At 45.3% G+C, this 13,450-nt stretch overlaps 1 protein-coding gene across 19 annotated transcripts in view; it reads left to right on the top strand.

Moving 5' to 3' along the window:
* The window catches only part of MACF1 (microtubule actin crosslinking factor 1), a 340,889-nt gene that overhangs the window by 313,277 nt on the left and 14,162 nt on the right, over positions 1-13,450 (top strand). For 9 of the 19 annotated variants that reach the window (XM_061412419.1, XM_061412428.1, XM_061412423.1 and 6 more), the window contains 10 exons: positions 628-822; positions 1,128-1,256; positions 2,042-2,185; positions 2,592-2,780; positions 4,805-4,949; positions 5,443-5,606; positions 6,871-7,033; positions 9,130-9,284; positions 10,121-10,195; positions 11,324-11,341. In XM_061412419.1, coding sequence (XP_061268403.1) covers positions 628-822; positions 1,128-1,256; positions 2,042-2,185; positions 2,592-2,780; positions 4,805-4,949; positions 5,443-5,606; positions 6,871-7,033; positions 9,130-9,284; positions 10,121-10,195; positions 11,324-11,341 — 1,377 coding nt within the window. The remainder of the gene's footprint in view (positions 1-627; positions 823-1,127; positions 1,257-2,041; positions 2,186-2,591; positions 2,781-4,804; positions 4,950-5,442; positions 5,607-6,870; positions 7,034-9,129; positions 9,285-10,120; positions 10,196-11,323; positions 11,342-13,450) is intronic. The other 10 variants (XM_061412434.1, XM_061412433.1, XM_061412427.1 and 7 more) reach the window with 3 other exon arrangements.

Here is a 13,450-nt window from a genome sequence, read left to right as displayed (position 1 = left end):
ACTGAAGCGACTTAGCAGGAGCAGCAGCATATCTAAAATAGATAGCTAACAATCTACTGAATAGCACAGGGAACTCTACTCAATACTCTGTAATAATTTATATGGGAAAAGAATCTAAAAAAGAGTGGGTGTATGTATAACTGGTTCACTGCTGTACAGCAGAAACTAACATAACAGGGACTTCCCTGGTGGTTCAGTGGTTAAGACTCTGTGCTTCCAATGCAGGGAATGCGGGTTTGATCCCTGACCAGGAAACTATAACGTCCCACATGTGGCATGCTGTGGCCCCCAAAAAGAAACTAACCCGACGTTGTAAATCAACTATACTCCAATAAAAATCAGTTTTAAAAGTCCCACAGTTCCAGAGGGGTTAGCATAGCACAGTTCCTGTATCACAGGTGAGGAAGCAGGGACTCCAGTTAAGCAGCTTATCCAAAGTCACATGGCCCTCATTCAGACCCAAGTCCTGTGATGCTTCTTTCTCCCTTGTGGTCCCACCTCCATCTTTGCATAAAAGACACACAATTAGAACCTATCAAAGGAGAATTGAAAGAAAGGACTACTTTCTCTTTGGTTCTACTTGAATTCAAAACATTTGTGAGACGAACTAATTCTCCTGTTTTCCAGGTTTTCCAGAAGGAACTGGGCAAGCGAACAGGAACTGTTCAGGTCCTGAAGCGATCCGGCCGGGAGCTGATAGAGAACAGTCGCGATGACACCACCTGGGTGAAGGGGCAGCTCCAGGAGCTGAGCACTCGCTGGGACACCGTGTGCAAACTCTCCGTCTGCAAGCAGAGCCGGCTGGAGCAGGCCCTGAAGCAGGTCAGACAACACCAGGCTGGGCCTGAACAAAGTCAGTCTAGCCTCTTTGTCAGGATCGGTTCCAGCCAGTCTCACAGGGAGTCAAAAATTGGTGTTCTAAATGTTCTACAAGAACATTTAGCACATCTGTATTAGAGAAATCATGACTCCAGTTGATTTTCAAAGTTGCACAGATGAAAAATGACCTTTGTGGGGCTTCAATAGAGCCTCTAGGTGCCTATGATAGGCCAGACCCCCCTCTGGCTGCCTTGTCTGGGACCTCAGCTGCACAGAAAGGCTCAGGCTCTTGTGCTGGGTTATTTCAGGCAGAAGAGTTTCGGGACACAATCCACATGCTACTGGAGTGGCTTTCTGAAGCTGAGCAGACGCTACGCTTTCGGGGAGCACTTCCGGATGACACGGAGGCCCTGCAGTCTCTCATTGATACTCACAAGGTAACCCATCTCAGGGTGTGGGGCCCCACACCACCCACATGGGGAAATGACACGTGGGTTTTCTGACCCCCACGTGTCAGACCACTCAGCCTCTCGGTTTTTGCAAAAGTGGCACTTGCAGGTTATAAGCAAGTCAAGCAGCTGGTGTTGATACCAGAGGAAAACATGGGCTGCTCTAGCTTTACGCATGCCCCACCCCGACCCCTCTGCACGCCCCACCCCGACCCCTCCGCATACACTTTGGGTGGCTTTCCTCCGGGCCAGCTCTAAGCCTGATCTGTGCCCCTAGAGCCACTCACCAAGCTGCAGGGTATAATGTGTCTGCGGCCTCAGTGTGACTGTCGTAAGGAGGTGGGAAATGTTTCCTTTTTTAATTTTTGTATTTCCCACCTAGAGATTTTACTCTTCGTTTTGTGATTGCATTGTGTTATAGGTATTGTTAAAACATTGTAGTGTTTTGTAGCTGTCACTATTTTTGTCCAATACCGTTTACACATATGGAAATGAATATCAACACGAATTTGTGAAAGAGGGAGTGCTCAGGAAGGAGGTCAGCTTCCGTGTTTCTAGTCCTTACCATTCGTGCACTGAAAGTCATTCTTGTACAAGTCCTCACTTTCCCACAGCTGGGAGACCTGGAAAGAAAATGCCAGAGACGCCTAAATACAGACTTTTAGAGGGCTGTATCAACACAGAGTCAAGAAAAAACACTGAAGCGTTTTTCTCCTCTCAGTGTAAACAGTGCTGCTAGAGTGGGTTTAAGGTTTCAAATCTCGTTTGTTTAGGAATTCATGAAGAAAGTGGAAGAAAAGCGAGTGGACGTTAGCACAGCAGTGTCCATGGGAGAAGTCATCCTGGCAGCCTGCCATCCTGACTGCGTCACCACCATCAAGCACTGGATCACCATCATCCGCGCGCGCTTCGAGGAGGTGGGCTCTGGGTTCAGAGGAAGACCGCAAGTGTCCCGTCCCCCACTCACCCTGAATAGCTCAGCAGGAGTCAGGTTATCAGCATTCTAGTCCTGACTGTTTTCCTGATAACGTGCGGAAACCTGAAAGGACGATGCTGGCGTCATGACGTGCGCCTTGATGCCGTCCAGTGGACACGTGCCGTGCTCTTTCCTCCTTCAGGGACCTTCTGTGTCTAAGACCATGTGCTACGTTTGTTTGCAGGGGAACTGGCTTCTTATTCCAGCTTGTCTCTGGAGCAAGAGAGAAGCCTCTTGACTGCTTGGGTGGTCTTTTCCCTAAAAGTCATTGTTAGGCTCACACAAAAAGGGACTTTGAAAATAAGGAATGTGCTTGACTGAGAGCCAATGGGTTCCCTCCCCCGCAGGTCCTGACGTGGGCTAAGCAGCACCAGCAGCGCCTCGAAGCTGCCCTGTCGGAACTGGTGGCAAATGCCGAGCTCTTAGAAGAACTTCTGGCGTGGATCCAGTGGGCCGAGAGCACCCTCATTCAACGGGATCAGGATCCGATCCCTCAGAACATTGACCGAGTGAAAGCCCTTATTGCTGAGCACCAGGTACCCCACCCGCGTCCTGCAGTCATAGGTTCCTGCGTGGCTCGTGGAGCCCATTTCCTTTGCTCTGTGCATCCATGTTTTAATGGCTGCTGAACATAGTCCTGCAGACTCAGCAGCTTAAAACATGCTTACTGTCTCACAGTTTTTGTGGGGTGGGGGTCCAGGCATGAGTTGGCTGGGTCTGTTGACTATTGGTTTCTATTGACTAGCCTCTATACCACGGTCTCATTACCTGGGACCTATCCCATCACACCTGGATTCAGAAAGATTTCTTACATGAACCCAGAGATGGGCCAGAAAACACACGGAACTAAATTGAATGGAGGAAAACTCAGTTGAGCTGTCTTCATATACCATATATTCTTAGGAGACAAATACTTTTTAACAGTTGTTAAAAACTGTGGATTTTAGCCATGATCATTTACACTGAATGCAAGTATAGATTTTGCTTAGTAACACCACGGATGTAAATTCTTTTTAGCGTATGTAGTGAACCTTACCAGTGAAAACGCCCTGTGCTTCCCTTCAAGTTTACCTACATTGACCCCTCCTCTCCTGAGTAAGAGTATCTTCTTCCATCAAGGCCAGTCCCTCGCCTGTCTGTTACCCCCTCTCATTCCTTATGCCTTCCAGCTCCCCATCTTTCTCCCCCGCCCCCGCTCCACCACCATCTGTCTGACCATTGCTGCTCAGTCTTCTTAGCTGGTTTCTCTTCCTTTGTTGTTGGTTAGTCAGCTAAGTTATGTCCAGCTCTTTTGTGACCCCAGGGACTAAGGCCCACTAGGCTCTTCTGTCCATGGGATTTCCCAGGCAAGAATACTGGAGTGGGTGGCCTTTTTCTTCTCCAGTGATCAAACCCATATCTCCTGCATTAGCAGTGGGTTCTGTACCACTGAGCCACCAGGGAAGCCCTCTTCTTCCTTTATTCACTTGTTAATGTTGCTGTTCCCTAAAGTTCCATTCTTAACCCTCTCCTCACACCCAAGGCCGTATCTAGCTTTTGGCTTCAGCCAGCACCTGTACGCTAAGGGTTTCCATATCTCCTGCCTCATCTGCACACACAGGAAGCCAGAAACAGCTCTGAAACTTCACTGCAGCCTTCTTTCCTGGCCCTGGCCCTAACCCCACCCTTCCTTCCACACTGCCTCCTCTCTCCTCATCCACTCAGTCACCCAACACAGAAGCCTGTCGGATTTCTTCTCTTTCTGTAGCCCTACATTTAGCCAGTTGTTGGGTCTTATCTGTTCTACTTTCAGAATTCTGCGTGGCTCCTCTCCTGCCCTGCCTTACGCCCTCACTGTATTTTGCCTCAATTACTACATTAGGTTCCTAACGTCTGTGCCCCTCCACCCAGCCCCTTATCTCATGTCCTCCCTGCTACACTGAGGCCAGAGCAATAGCTCTAAGACAGAGATCTGTTGGTGTCTCTTTTCTGGATCAAAATCCTTCAGTTGCCCACCCACCTGTAACCCCCTTGCCAATTGCTTTCAGAATAAAATCCCAGTCCCTCAGCTTGACACAAGGCCTCTCTCGACCTTTCTGCTGCCTGCCTCTCCAGCTGTCCCTCTTGCCCCTCCTCCAATTGCATCCTTAGCTCAGCCAGTGATCAGGGCCCTGGCTCATTCCACTGTCAGGCTTCTGTGGGACCGCCCTGCCCCTAGTCTTTGGCTCATTGCTCAGCATGCAGCTCAGGCACCAGCCTCCAGGCAGCCTTCCTGCCCAACTTGGGCTGTGTGTGCCCATCCTAGGCCTGCCTTTGGGGACCTGGGTACCACTCATTGCTCTGCCTGGCCTGGTTTCCTCACTCAGCCGTGAGCTCCTGATAGTCAGAGTCATGTCTTATTCCTTCACGTCTCCAGCACTTGATGAAGTGCCTCACTCATCGTGTTTCTTGAAAGGAGTGGGGCCATATATGAAGACATCTCCAGTGGTCCATTTGTAGCAGGCTTAGCCCTTTTAGTAAGAAGTTGCCTATTTCCATCTTAGTCCAAGAAAACTCTCAACTCTTGTTATGTGTCCAACAGACGTTTATGGAGGAGATGACTCGAAAGCAGCCTGATGTGGACCGGGTCACCAAGACGTACAAGAGGAAGATCCTAGAGCCAGCCCATGCGCCTTTCATGGAGAAGTCCCGTGGTGGCAGCAGTACGTGGAGCCCTTGGGCAGGAGGTGTCCTTCTTGCTCCCTGAGGATGAGCATTTCAAAAACCATATGGGATTGGAATGCAAATCTTTTTTTGAAACTCACTTTTCTTAGACAGTAGCTAGGCTCCAGTTTTTTGAATTGGTATGAAATTGTGGGGTGGCTAAGCGGATTCATTTGTAGCGGCCTTCTGATTATTTTAGTCATCAGCACTGACTGTTTACATTTGGTTTACAGTAGTTTCTTCTTAAAATAAGTTGGCACCTGTAGAACCGTTGATGTCTCCTTGGTCCACTAAAGTGGGACAGAACTGATTGAAAGTATGAGACAGGTACCTGTTGGCTGGGGAAGAGCAGCAGTTTGTGTTTCCATATCTCAGTGTGGCCAGGTCCTGTGTTTCCTTCCTCAGTTACTGACCGGATATCATTGTGCAGATCCTTTAGGTTCAGCCAGATGGCACCTTCTCATTGTGAATGGACAAAACCAGCTTTTCTGATCTCGTGATTATTTTTCCTTTCAGGGAAGTCCTTGAGTCAGCCTGCCCCTCCTCCCATGCCAATCCTCTCACAGTCTGAAGCAAAAAATCCACGGATCAACCAGCTCTCCGGGCGCTGGCAGCAGGTGTGGCTGTTGGCGCTGGAGCGGCAGCGGAAGCTGAACGACGCTTTGGACCGGCTGGAGGAGGTGAGGCCCCGCCAGGCAGCCATCCCTGGAGGGAAGTGACTTATCAAAACACAGCCCTCCTGAGGCTCTGTGTCCTGACCCGTGTGCCTTGACCCACTACTTCTGCAGAAGGAGCAACGGAGCAGTGTAGGCCAGGACTCAGTCCTGCAGGCCCCTTGGGAGAGAAGACTCAAGTGAGGAAACTAACGGCTGATGGGCTGTAGCGCTGGTGGTGGGAAGCAGGCTGCCAGCCAGTCCCAGCGGGTCTGGCCTGTGGCACCATCCTCCTTAGTGCCCAGCCGTGGTTGAGAATCAGGAACCTAACTTGGCAAAGTTACCACCAGGTGTGGAGCAGCTCATAAAAATGACCATTACTGAGCCCTTTGTGTAAAGATATAAGCTCCTCAATTATGAAATGAGTAGTTTTTTTTAATAATCCTGTTATTTGTCGATTCTTCAGTAGATTATAAAAAGCAAATCTATTTTGAAGTATCATTAACCAATCTGAAAAATATAGTACTTCACTTCCTAGTTTCTAAAATAAATTGCTAATATCTTTTATATTTTTTTATTTGTGCATATCAAAGCAGCTATGCCCAGAAGTGAGTGTTCTGTGTTTTTTGTTGTTATTTCTGTAGATCCAGTTGAGTTATAAGCATATTTGGTTTTGGCTTTTTCTTTTTTTTTTTTTCCCCATTCCTTCCAACTTTTTGGAGTTTGAAAGACAGGGGGAAAACTGCTGCACTGTTTAAGTCATCCTGAGTCCGTGTCACTGGCATAGTCCAAGTAGCTCAGCATCACTTTGTCCACTGCACAGGCCCGCTGCTGTCCACCAGGACCAAATACTTAGAGTGGGAATCAGAGGGCAGTTCACTCCCTCTGGCGCCATCCAAAAGAAACACCACATAAGTGGGGCGCACGGAGGATTTCTCTTCTGGGGTAGAATCCATTCTTTTCCATCTGAGGGGATGATCCTTTGAGAAAATGCCAAGGGAAAGCAAGGCTGACCCCACCCACTCTTATTGTGCGTGCTCCGTATCTTCCATGGTGGTTGTTGAGTTACTGTTTTTCTCACTGCTCCGTTTTACCGCAGCTCGTGTAAGCAGTCATGGCTTTAAGTGAAGGAGCCAATGTGCCTTCACAAGAGGCAGCACAGAGATTTCATTCTTGGTCCCCTCAAAAGGCCCGCATGGCTTTGCTGGATGTCTGAAAGTTTGGGTATGCTCTGGGGTAGGTTTGAAGACCAAAACAGCAGGTCTTGTTGACTCCTCTGATCTCTGTCTAGTTGAAGGAATTTGCCAACTTTGACTTCGATGTCTGGAGGAAAAAGTATATGCGTTGGATGAATCACAAAAAGTCTCGGGTGATGGATTTCTTCCGGCGAATTGACAAGGACCAGGATGGGAAGATAACCCGTCAGGAGTTTATCGATGGCATTCTAGCATCCAGTGAGTCCAGTCACAGTTCCAGACCCAGGCCACACCTAGACTCCCTGCACTTGCTTTGTAGAAGCAGGCTGTATTTCTGGCTAAACAGCCTTTCTTAAGTGAAAGCTGAAGTCTTGGAGCAGAAGTAATGTACCTGCTTACTAAAATTGGTCTATTGTTTTGATGGGAAGTCAGACCTCATTTTGTTTAGAATTAAAAAAAGCAAGTCTTACTTGACACATTATGGCAAGCAAAACACATTCAAGGTTTAGAAAAGGAGCTAACGATTGTGAATAATGAGGTTCTAAGTACAGGCAGACATTGGAGATACTGCAGGTTCACTTCCAGACCACCTTTATAAAGCAAATATTGGAACAGAGAGAGCCATTAGAGATTTTTGGTTTCCCAGTGATATAAAAGTTATGTTTATACTATACTGTAGTCTATTAAGTGTTCAATAGTGTTATACCTTAAGAAATGATGTATATACCTTAATTTAAAAATGTTTTATTGCTAAAATATGCTGACCATTGTCTGAGCCTTTAGCTAGTCATTATCATTTTGCAGTAGTAACATCAGAGATCATTGATCACAGATTACCGTGACAAATATAATAATAATAATGGAAAATTTGAAATATTGCAAGAATTACCAGAATATGACACAGAGAGATATGAGGTGATCATATACTGTTGGGAAAATGGTGCCAATGAACCTGCTTGGCATGGATGGAGTTGGTGCAAACCTTAAATTTGTCTTAAAAAGAGGGGGATAACATCTGAAGCATAGTAAATGAAATCATATATTTTATAAGCTGTTACATAGATGCCAGAAACTGACATGAGATATGCCTATTAAATATTTTTTCAAGTTTTTCACAATATCAGTTGTTCAATAGGAATTCAGATTTTTTTTTTCTTTCAATTTTATTGAGATGTAAGTAGCATACAGCACTGAATAAGGTTAAGGTATACAGCATAATGATTTGATTTACGTATATGAAGTGATTATCACAGTAAGTTTAGTGAACATCATTTCATATAGGTACAAATTTAAGACATAAAAAAATTATTTCTTGTGATGAGAACTCTTAGGGTTTACTCTCAACAGCTTTTATATGTGATACAGCAGTGTTAATTATATTTATCATTTTGTTGTACATTACATCCCTCATCATGTCAGTTTCTGGCATCTGTATAAAAGCTTACAAAATGTGTGATCTCTTGTATTTTTAGCAAAAGGAATAAGTGAGGCATTTAGTTAAGTGACTTACACAGCACAGCTCACAGATGTGCTGCTTCACGTGGAGGCCCAAGAAGGCCTGTCTGGAGGTAATACCTGAGTTGAGACCTAAGTGATGGTAAGGATTCAGCCACGTCAAGATTTCAGGGTAGAGACGGAGCCAGAACCGCAGCAGGTACAAAGTGCTGAGAGGCGAATGAACTTGGCAGGTTCTCAGAGGTTAGCATGGCTGGAGTGTCATGACCTCAAGATTGGTAAGATGTGAAGTTGGAAAGATAGAAAACAACTATTAATGTGGGGCTTTGTTGGCCATCATGAAGGGATCAGATCTTATTCTCGAGACAGTGGGCCGCCAGCAGAGATTTCCATCTGACAGACAGTGTAGTCCACTTTATGTCTTAAGAAGTCACTCTGGTTATTGTAACATTCACACTTTGGAAAGCAGTTGTGAGGAACCCAAAGCAATAATCTAAACGTAGGAAAACGTCACCCTGTTTATTCCAAATTGTCACTCTCCTGAAATAATGTAAATATCCAACCTATTGATAGTGGAGTGAATAAGTATATTCTGAAGTTTGGTGGGAGGTCTCTTGTTTTAAATTGCATAGGGGGTTGGGAGGGTTATGAGTCTATTAGCAAAAATGCCAAAAACCGAGTGTGTTCTGGGGCATGCTCTGAGTATGCCATAATATATTTTGGGGTGATGTTTATCTTCTTTGTAACTTTTTGTATTTTCTAAGTTTTCTAAAGGGAGCATGTACTGGTTTTCAGAAAAATAAAAGTGAAGACAAATTCTTTTAAAGAAGTATTTATATAATCTCCAGCCAGCCTTTTCTCTTAGTTAATGTTCCAAAATGTGATTAATTTTCCTCCAGAGTTCCCTACTACCAAGTTAGAGATGACTGCCGTTGCAGACATTTTTGACCGAGATGGGGATGGTTATATTGATTACTATGAATTCGTGGCTGCTCTCCATCCCAACAAGGATGCTTATCGACCAACAACTGATGCAGATAAAATTGAAGACGAGGTATGAGAAATAATTGTATTCTGCGTACATTTTTGATGACATGTTGCTACTGTCCTGAATTTGGTCGGGTGCAATTGCCATATCAGCTTTTCAGCATGTCTGTTGGGATGTGATTATCTGGAGTTCTGTTTGAGGATCCCCTGTTGGATGGTGGAGCCCCCTTGGGTATCCAGCTATTGAGCTGTGGCTCTGTCTCGATGAATTCACTCACGTGAGTCACCTCTGTGTGGTGCTCTGCAGTTTCAAAGAACCTCTCCAGGGCACCACGTTGCCTAGAACAGACTCTGCCTCAGGGTCCAGGGGAGCATCTTCATATGTAGCATTTAAGGGTTGACACATAGTGTTTAAGATGTGCACCCACCAGCCTCTCTGCCTATTTAAGAACTGTATCACATTGAAAACTGCATCGTGCTAAAAAGTGTGAATTCATTAGGAGCTCATAGAATTGATCCTGAGATGGGAGAGGCAATGAGCCTGGTCTGGGGAGTGGTCCAGGGCCAGGCTCCTAGGTAGAGATGTAAATCAACTCATAATTTGCTGTTAATTAGTCAGTTAATATTGATGCATGCATATTAGCACATTTCTCTGAGGAAATTGTGAAGCAAGATGGAAGAATGTGTTGTATCATTACTGGTGAATTTCCTTTATATTCAGCATCTAACTGAGTCTCCATGAGACTCACGACAGAAGATGAATGCGTGTGTTAAAAGCCTGGAATTCCTAAAAATACATAATGAAGAGCTTCTCTGATGACATGTGAAGATCTTTGTTTCTTTGAGGAGGAAGTCTTGCTTTATCCCTCACACTTTTCTTTTTGTTTTATTCACTACTAACAGGTCACAAGACAAGTGGCTCAGTGCAAATGTGCAAAAAGGTTTCAGGTGGAGCAGATTGGAGAGAATAAATACCGGGTAAGAAAGAGAAAACCAGTCCTTTGTGGTGGTCGTTCCTCCTGTGTGGCCCTTACAGGTGAAAGAGCCTGACACACAACAGATGGGTGACCCCAACTTCCCGCTCCCGAGGCTTGGAGGACCGGAGCCAGTGGGACTTGACATGCAGTGTCTGGCCCTCATCTTCGCAGGTGTCAGGTGTCCTGTGGGCTAAGATTCAGAGCCCCGCATAGTTGCATCTGGAAAATAGTGCCCTATTTGGTCCACAGTTGCTTGTATGAGATCCAATAGAGGAGACATTTCAGAGCCCTCTCTTCACTACTGAACAGGTCTTTGTGGGCGCGGAGGCACCTTTATCGTAAGATAAGGAAACAGCTATCTAATGACTGGCCATTGCCCCCAAGGAGCTGGTTGTCATGAGCCTATATGGCTCACAGGCTCGGGGCTAGAAGAGCTGTGTCCAGGCCCCACGGGACTCTCAGCCTGCTCAGTAGTCTTCCCCAGAAAGCCATGCTGAGTAAGGCCATGAATGACAGTGAGCCATGTTGTGTTTTAGCTTCGTTTGGGGCCAGGCGGGGACATAAAAAGCATCTATGACAGGACTCCTAAAATGTACTCAGCAGCATGTCGGGATTCTCTAAGGTCCTAAGGTAGATCTAGGATTGGCAAAGAGGATTTAGGTGGCCAATTCAGATAGAGTGACATGCAGCCAGTTAGGAACAGGAAAATGAGATTCATGGGCATGTCAAAATTGTCTTCAAGGTACAGCAGAGCCACCCAGTGCTGCTCTGAGCTGGGGAGCAGTGTCGCGTGGCTCTGCCTTAGATCCAGCCCAAGTTTTGGGTTATAATAAGGCTCCAAGCAGTCTTACCCTGGTCTGTTGAGTTTTGTTTTGTTTTAATTACCTGTGAGAGGGATGAATTAACAGGAGCAATATAGAGTGCAAAAGTTAGGTCTTCTTAGCTTGTAAAACCTCATCCCTGAGTCTGAAGCTGGATAAGAATATGGTCAGTATGTGTTGTTCTTCTTGAAACTGTTAACATGATTACATGATTTTCATTCCTTAGTGTTAATTTGACAAAATGTTCTCTGTTTTGTTTTGTTTTTTTTCTTCCATTTCCTCCATCCTTTACTCTTAACTGTCTATAGTTCTTCCTCGGCAATCAGGTACAGTGTGCCTTGCAAACATTCTTTTCGGTGGAAATGGTCTGTGTGGCTAATGCTGCCTGTTCTTTGCTATGGGGAGAGGACATAATCTGAAGCATGCCTGGGTCACATCAGGTGGTCTTACCAAGCAGAGAAACTGCTAGTGGGGCAAGTGTTCTAAAGCTGTCTTCCAGGCAAAAAGATACAAGTGTATATAATTTTCCATTCAAAATTTGATCAGCTAAAAACAATATTTTGCTGGGCTGAGTTACAAGTATATATAGTATGGTTCCAGGGAAGTCAACTGTGGTATCAGTCTATCCCACCTCTGAAAAGAGCCCAGTCTTGTCCTTCTGTTTTGGAAGTCAGAATACCAGACAGCACAGTTCTGATTTACACCCAAGTCTTTTGACCATTAACACGGAATTTATAATGCACACTAAGTCAAAAAAGTCTTGGGATATTTAAGGTACTCAATCTGTTTAAATACCTTATTAATATTTTAGTTGTATTTATATTTTTAATTGTAAGGTATGTGAGAAGTGTGGTGTGGAATCATACTTGGCTGTAGCCTGAAGTTTGCCAATTACAGCCAGCCAGTATGATCTAATGGGATCAAATTAAACTTGCAAAGAAGATTGAATGCTTTTGACTCTGCTTGGTAATTCTAACCTTTTAGATCTTTTTGAGGGCTCTGGGGTCCTATGTCTTTAAATGGAAGGAAGTTGCATGGGTAAAATTTGTCTTGGGAAATGAAATCAGAAACATTTGGTGGATTTGAGGCCTTCAATCAATGTTGAGTTCCAGGCACTGCCTTAACCACTAACTATAGTAACATTCTGGGCCAGTGGGAAGAACAAAGGATGGAAAGAAAATGAAAACAAGAACAGCCAAACTGACTTTAAATAAATCATTGCAGAAGAGTGCCAAGTAGCACCTAAGCTTGTGCCTGTTTGCTAATGACTGCATATGGGTACAGGGCCCCTTTGAAGTGGCACCGATGTCCTCCTCTACTCCACTGACCTGCAGAGGGTCAGAGGAGCCCATTCCAGTGTTGAGAACAGAATTATGAAGTTCATTTTATACACGAGGCACCTGAGGCCTTAAGGACCACTGTGCCCACAGTTACACAGGAAATACCAGAGCCATGACCCAGGTCACTGTAAGGGATTTTCCATTTAACAGAAGGAAACAGAGCTTGCTGTTGCCCCTAAGACTGTCCAGAGGTCCTTGCTTCTCTGGCAACCCCTCTCTGCCAGATTTGTGCCGGTCCCTGTTTGTAGAGCTGTGGTAGTCCTTCCACACTCATCACTCTGGCCTCAGCTTCCCCAGACACTTTGGCCTCTGGCTTGGGTCAAACCTCCTTTTCCCCATAGCTCAGTAAAAGCAAGTTAGAATACTTCAGAGAGAGCTTTAGTAAGAAGTTAAGGGGAAAAAAGAATGAAATCAATGCAATTAGACTGACAAATCGTTGACGGGGCACAGTAATCTAAGAATATAGCTCAGCTTGGGGTTCCTTCCTGATTCCCCCTGGGAGACGCAGAGCTCCTTTCCTTCTCCCCTCACTTACCCAGAGAAGACCCCGAATCGTGATGCAAGCTGACACTGCGCTTAGATCCGATGGAATCCTCAGTGCCTACCTGCTCCCACTCACAGGGCCAGTGTCTGAGGGCAGCTTCCTTCCTGGGACAGGACGTTCATTCCCTCACGGTTCCGGTCCCCATTTCAGTGCTCTTCACACCACACTAGGCTGTGGCTGCAGTCACTTTGTATAAAAACCTATAACCTGGGTGAGATGAAAGATGAAGGACGGTTTTTATTTCCTAAGATAAGGGCTTGGGTGGGGCGTGGTATTTTTTTCAATCACCTTGCCTGTATCAGTGAGCTTGAGTGGGTACAAAGTCATATGGAGAATTACCACAAAAATACTAATTTTGAGAGAGGTTGATTATAGATCCTTCTCAAAGATCCTTTCTGGCATTTTCAAATTTTGTGCCCTGTTTCAAAGTTATGGTTCTCCTTTTAACTTTGAAAATCTTAAGTAATTGAATCCCCGCACTCCCTCCACCACCCCTGCAGTTCTCTTTGAATTAAACAATTTTAGGAATTCCATTTCTCCAACCATATGTT

This window comes from Bos javanicus, chromosome 3, assembly GCF_032452875.1.
Source record: "Bos javanicus breed banteng chromosome 3, ARS-OSU_banteng_1.0, whole genome shotgun sequence".
Lineage (NCBI taxonomy): Eukaryota > Metazoa > Chordata > Mammalia > Artiodactyla > Bovidae > Bos > Bos javanicus.
This window is presented reverse-complemented; position numbering and strand designations above follow the sequence as displayed.